We start from the raw sequence: 7,029 nt of genomic DNA on the forward strand, positions 1-7,029 counted from the left end.
ATATATATACAGTGTTTGTTTTAAGTGATTTGACAACAAGAAGTGGGCCAGGTTTGGTAATGAAGGCACTGCTTTAAGATGGTATACTATGTTGTTGTTTTTAACAAATTGAAAGTAGACCTGTGGTTATATCAATATGTTATAATATCCTGATGCATCTCAGTAATCCAGGTAGAAAAAMTCAAAAAGAAAAAATAAGTATGTCCTCTGGATGGKTTCTTCTTTAGTAAAACATTGCGTCTCTCCTCCAAGAGACTTCTTCAGCCTGAGGAGTTTCAGATAAACTCAGCCTTATAAGCACTGCCTCCACATGGACAAACAGGTTAGTCACATGCAAAAGAGGGCCATCGACTAACAATAGGCTTGATTGGCTCTTATTGTTCATAGAGGGCCATGTGCCCCATCACCTGACCTGTGTCATGTTATGTGTATGTAATGAATGCAAGCGGGGGTTCAACATCCCCTTGAGAGACAAAAAAATGAGAGACAAAAACAAGGGGACGTTGAGCCCCGCTTGCATTCACTACATACACATAACTACATGGTCAGGTGATGGGGCACATGACCCTCTATGAACAATAAGAGCCAATCAAGCCTATTGTTAGGCTATGGCCCTCTTTTGCAAGTGACTAACTTGTCTGTCCAGGTGGAGGCGGTGCTTATAAGGCTGAGTTTATCTGAAACTCATCAGACTGAAGAAATCTCTTGGAGGAGAGACGAAACGTTTCACTAAAGAAGAACCCATCCAGAGGATCTACTTTTTTTTCTTTTTGATGTTATATATGTTCTATATCCATATTTATATCTATATCTATATCCATTCACAGAATTTCAAGGCAAACCTATGTGTTTAGTCTGCTTAGAGACACTGTCTGCCATGAAGGATTTTATTATAAGTCACACTTTGCACAAAGATACACCAATAGCAAAATCTGTCAGGCCCAGTTCTGGCCTAAACAATGCACAAAACACTCTAATGTTCGGCCCAGATACTGGCATGAATGGTGGCTCACATGTAGTTTGCCAGATATGGTTCATGCATGGGCCAGCGCCACATGGACCGGGCCATTTGTAGTATGAGGCCAGGCCTCRACTGGGCCACTTGTGGCATTCTAAAACAGTGCTATCATTACCACACCTGGCCCACTTCTGGTTAACAAACCATATGCCATGCCAGAGGTTGGCCAGCTTGACACCAGATCTGGCCCACACATGTCTGCTATGTGGGTAAATATGAGAATTTTACATAAAAAACAGTGACTTATTACAAGAACCACAATCACGCAGGAGTCTGCACTCAAGGGGTCTTATGTCACACTTCAGTTCACATTTTGTTTGCTTCAACAGTTTTGTATTCATATTTATTAAACAGGAGTACAACTGTTATACATGCATTTAAAATGAAATATGTTGAGTTACTGCACAGCTAGTTTATTAAACATACACACAAATTCTTTTTATAAATGGCAGATTTATTAAAATATCTAAATGTGTCTCCTTCCATCATTTAAGTTGCCCAACCCTAGTCTGTACAGATGAATTAATCAAAACCATTTTTTTGTGCTTTCTAAGGTAATTTTGAATTAAATTCAAAAGGTTAATGAGTTGAGGAGCTATGCCCAATGATTACTTCCATAAAGCTTCATTAAAATCTGTTCAGTAGTTCATGAAATATTTCGCTAACAGACAGGYGCATGAGCACACACAGACACAGGCAAAGACATTATCGTTCAGTAGCTGCAGTAAAAATGTTAAGGATGAACAGTTTCATATAGTACAGCTCAGTTAGGGGATAAAAACATATTTTAAATGTTAGTCTCTTTCAGTAAGTATCAAGTTGCTGTAATTAGTTAAATTGTTAAACTGAAAGCCATCTTTATGAGAAACAATCACTTGCTGTAATAAACCACACAAGTTCAATTTAATGTAAAGTGATGTTTTTTTATGTAGGGTTTGCTGCATGAAAAAAAAATGTTTTTTTATGTGTGAGTATAAATGCGTGGGACTTCACCTTATGCCRTTCCTCTGGTCAAAAGCAGGAATCATGGATGCTGGGTGTTCAGACATRAGAGCCACCAACAGCTGGAGCACATCGTGGATATTCTCATCCTGCAGAGCAAAGAAAGCAAAGTTGAGCAGGTGAGGCTGCGGAGGAGGGAAAGAAAGCCCAGCGGGCGGGATGAATAGAAGGGCTAAGAGGACAAAAGAGAGAGTTGCAGGGGTGACACGGAGAGGGGGATTGCGGAGGAGCAGGTGATATTTCAAGAATAGATATAATTGTTACAGAGGAGGACATTCTGCTCTGTCTGTTGTTGCGCCATTTTTTATTTTTTATTTTTTTTGAAGCTGTCAGCACTGCAGCTGACTCACACTCGTTTTAGTGGACCAGAACTCCGGCCCACGAGTTATAATGCACATTTTGCCACAGACTCCACTCAAACCTCCTCRCTGTCTCTCTCCACCTCTTATTTTTTTTGTTTGGATTTCTAAAAAGTGTATTTTTTTTTACCTCATGCATGGTCAAAAGATAGTTGAGGATGCTCTGCAACTCGTCCTCTTTGACGCCTCGGTCCTGAAGGAAAACAAAAACAAAAGATGGAGAAAAGCATTTCTGATCTCCTGCCGTTTATGTTTCAAAACGAGCCAAGGCAGGAACAAATCCGTACAAATGCACACGAGCGTAAAAAGTTAAAGCGCCTCTTCCATGTTGCTCATCTATAATTCTATTTTCCACATATTTAAGATTAAGCCCGGCGCTGCCCGGGAGGAGAACAAACTGGGAACATCAAAGACGTAAAGTGATTTCCTGCAGCTTAAACTATATGATGGAGAGAATCGATTATGCTCACTTTACCTTCAGTATGAGTTGTTTGAGGAAAAGAAGCATGAAGGCTCTGAGCGAGATGATCTCCTTTTGAGTTGGTCGAAGTCCATCTGAAAGAAAAAACAAATCGAAATATATATATGTATACATACATATATATATATCCTGTTAAAGAAAATGAAGGCCTAACATTTCTTAAAGAAATGCAAGTTTTAGCTGATGATCATTTTATGTTTTTTCATATATGTAAAGTTGCCTTCATTGTGGCAGCCATCTTTATTCTGAATGACTCCTAAAGGTAATCGTTGTAGATGGCTGTGTCCATGGGGCTGTGTTCTTCGAAGGACCCGGCCTACCTGATCAACATGGTCCTTTGTCGACTGCAAAGACAATTTGGATGGTCCTACATATGTCCTGTCACCTAGCAATYGTGATGATGCTAAATAAAACCGTTGATCAAAATTTGCCGAATATTAATATTTTAATTTAGATTAAATTAAAGGGAGGTATTATTGTGTATTCTTCAGGCACATACTTCAATTTTCTGCAACAGTCAAGTAACTATGTTACTAGTTATGAAAATAAATATCAAAACTAAATTTGACTTTCATCACAGTCTATCAAAGCGCCTTGAAATTGGCCTCTGTCTCTTTAAGAACCTCCTACTGTTTCTGACACTCCCACTTCAGCACGTCTTCACAACAATGCTTCGGGGGAGGGGTGCTCTGTGGGGCAGGACCTCAGCTGCAGACTGARCTCCAGGGAGGAGCTTTGGACAAATGGGCGGAGCTTTGTACCAGCGAGTGTTTAGGCAGCTCCACATGGCTACCACAGGAGATACGAAGATTTTTTTAAACCTCCATGAATGAGTCAAAGCAGCACTCTGGGTATGATATAACATGATATATGCTTAATTTTGCATAATACCCCACCTTTAACAAAATTAGCTTAGGGGCAATACATGAAGAACTAAGGGACTCGCCATTTTTTCAATTTTTGCACAATTTTTAWAAAAATTGTACTCCTTTATCTCACTCAGTCTCTCACTTTGTCCACCATTACAAACAAAAAATCTCCCAGTCAGCCTGCAATGCAACATATAGTACAGTGTGGGCTGTGACGTAAACATCGGACCCATCCTTCAAATTGGGGAAAAGGAGGACACAGTTGTGCGCCGCAATTTGAGGATCCTGCAAATTTGAACATAAACAAACATCATCGCACTGAATTCACCTTCATTTTAGACCATACGATCACAAACACAAACGCACACATCCCCTCTATGTTAGAACTGCAAACTATGAATCTGCTTCATCAACTCCAGTGGCAGTTTGGCAGTTTGGATATTTTATGCTTGTACTAATCTAACTTATTACAGCAGAGACGCAGTAATTTGGAAAAAAAAAGTGATTGATGGTTGGAGTTATCCAAAACAAACAGCCACCATAAATCTGCTGTATCTGCTCTGAGGCTCTGCCACTCGACGACATGTTTGCTGTGGAGAGGAAGACTGGAGCTAAAAAACACAAAAGCATCTGACGCAGTCTTCAAGTCGCTGCAGGTCTGAAAGTCTTTGCTGCTACTGAAGCGTTTGACTTGATTTTTGGCCATGACTCATTCATTCAGCTGTCACAGACCATTATTACCATTAACACACACTTTCAGGACATTTGTTTTGACAGATAGTTTATTCTTATACTCAGTGGATTACTGCTGGCTTGAAACAGCTCCAGTTTGAAAAATCTCACATGAACTCTGATTTTTTAACTCACACCCTCATAATTTAGCATGGTTTCACCTGATTATTTACATAGACTTCTATGGTTACCTGCAAATGCAAATAATAGCAGTTAGCAGCTAGCTGAAGTACTTTCAGTGCAGCCTGGGGAACATCTGGTGGGAATATAATCTTACTGGAGTAACCACGTCATACAAAAACTAATGGCTATTTCCTTAAAACTTGTTCACATGAACCTACTGTATATCTGATGGCAGAAATTAATCCTGGGGATAGCTGTTAGGATGTCCAGGAATCTTTATCCACTTCATCAAACTGAGTTTACAAAGAGCAATCTACAACTGGCAAAAGATCTATTGTTCACAACCTTTCTACGGAACCCTGCTTCAAAACGTCTAAATGAGCAGTTTTTAAAGTCTAGACTCCAGTTATAATATACACAACTTTCTTTTTGTTCATTTGTGACCACTGTTTTTATTTTTTGTAACAATTGTGGTGAAACATGACATAAGTAGTCATTTTTAATTCTAATTTGATATTTAGAGATTATCCAAGGACCACCAGAGTGGGGTAGTAACTAGTTACATTTACTTGAGTAACTTTTGGGGGGAAATGTACTTTTAGGTGTATCTTTTACTATGCTGTAATTTTTAYATTTACTTGAGTAATWTTATAATGAAGTATTGCTACTCTTAGTTGAGTACAATTTCTRGATACTCTACCCATTATACTATGTTTTGGTCCCTCTGGTGATGTCATTTTTAAATATTAAATGACTGATGTCTTGATCAGTTACTCAGTACTTGAGTAGCCTTTTTACCAGTGTTTTTTATTGTCATTTTAATTTTAGTCGTAGTCTTTTGAACAAAAATACTTCTTAGTTTTAGTCAGTTTTAGTCATTTCTATATTTAATGGTTTTAGTCAAGTTTTAGTCGACGAAACTTAAAATAATTGTTTAGTTTTAGTCTTAAAAAAGACAACATATTAGTCTTCACAAATTAATTTGAGTAATTTGTGTTAACATTTGTGAATTTGTGTTACTCTAAAAATGCCCAAAACAAAAACATTCTCACTTTGTGGCTTTATTTCTCAGAATTTACTAAAGTGCAAAGAACATACAAAATACACATGCCCAATATATAAGCAATAAAGGGGAACACACATGTTCAACTCAAACTTGTCAGCTAGGACAATTAAGTTGCATCTTATTTTTAAAAACGGACATCATGCAGTCCTAAACTTAGTTAGTAGACTATTAAACTTGTGCAAACGAGTGTTTACAGGCTTTTATTCAGAACAGAAGCACTGATATGCGCAGTTGCTAATTCCCCCCAGCCACAAAAAAAAAAGTTTTACTTTCGTCATGAAGGTAAACAAACAGCTTCTGAGCGCTCAGAATGGACCTGCGACAGCTTTTAATGGTGGAGACGTTACTCCCTTGTTAAGCTACAGGTGACAGACGGACATTTTTTTGCGAAGCGGTGCAGACCGTCTTCCTTCTTTACTGAATGAGAGGATGAAATGATCTGTGCTGCTGTGTGTGCGTGTGTGTAACAGCGCTGCTGTCCCTTCCTCCACTCTGCATCCTAAATGATTGACAGACCACCAACATTTTCATCCAGTCTCGTCAACGAAAACTCACACACGTTTTGTCACGTCTTAGTCATCAAACAGCTGTGCTTATTTCGTTGCCGTCTCGTTATTGTCATATAAAAGGGGGCGTCAATGAAAATATTACATCATCGTCATCGTTAACTAAAACAAAACTGCTTTTTACCAAATACTTTTTTACTMGAGTCATTCCTTGGATGGCTACTTTTTACTTTTACTTGAGTAAACATWTGTTGAAATAGTGCTACTCTTACTTGAGTMCAATTTTTGGGTAATCTACCCACCTCAGAGGACCRCCCAGATGGTTTTTGGTGACCCACTTTGGGAGTGACTGATCTGAATTATCAGGTATTACTATAAGGCAGGGGCTCCAACAGTTAAAATAGGGGGGCAACATTAAGTAAAAAAACATGTTTTAATTAGTTTACTTTACAGCACTGAATCATAAATTTTAAATGCTAAATTTATTTACAATATATTTTCCCATTAAATAAAGTTAAATGTAAAAAAAGACATTTTCATTTATTTTGGAGCCTCATCGGCGAACAGAACTGAAGTTACCTATGAGACAAAGGTGGCCCTGGAGCTGCCAGTTGAAAAGCCCTGCCTTAACGTGTTTTTTTACATCAGATAAAACTCACGTTTATTCTTGTTATTTATCGGCTCCAGAAAACTGCCTTTTAACTCACTAATGGAGCAATGAAAAAGACTTACAGYGGGTAAAATAAGTATTGAACATGTCAACATTTTTCTCAGTAAATATATTACTAGAGGTGCTAATGACATGAAATTTTCACCACATGATGGTAACAACCCAAGTGATCCATATATACAAAGAAATCAAACCATAAATGT

General features: G+C 38.2%; 1 protein-coding gene across 1 annotated transcript in view; it reads right to left on the reverse strand.

Moving 5' to 3' along the window:
• The window catches only part of nbeaa (neurobeachin a), a gene marked incomplete in the record, with an annotated part of 147,512 nt that overhangs the window by 49,378 nt on the left and 91,105 nt on the right, over positions 1–7,029 (reverse strand). The window contains 3 exon segments of the mRNA XM_014003308.1: positions 2,012–2,109; positions 2,510–2,572; positions 2,855–2,934. Coding sequence (XP_013858762.1) covers positions 2,012–2,109; positions 2,510–2,572; positions 2,855–2,934 — 241 coding nt within the window.

Source organism: Austrofundulus limnaeus, unplaced genomic scaffold (assembly GCF_001266775.1).
Source record: "Austrofundulus limnaeus strain Quisiro unplaced genomic scaffold, Austrofundulus_limnaeus-1.0 Scaffold17, whole genome shotgun sequence".
Classification (NCBI taxonomy): Eukaryota; Metazoa; Chordata; class Actinopteri; order Cyprinodontiformes; family Rivulidae; genus Austrofundulus; species Austrofundulus limnaeus.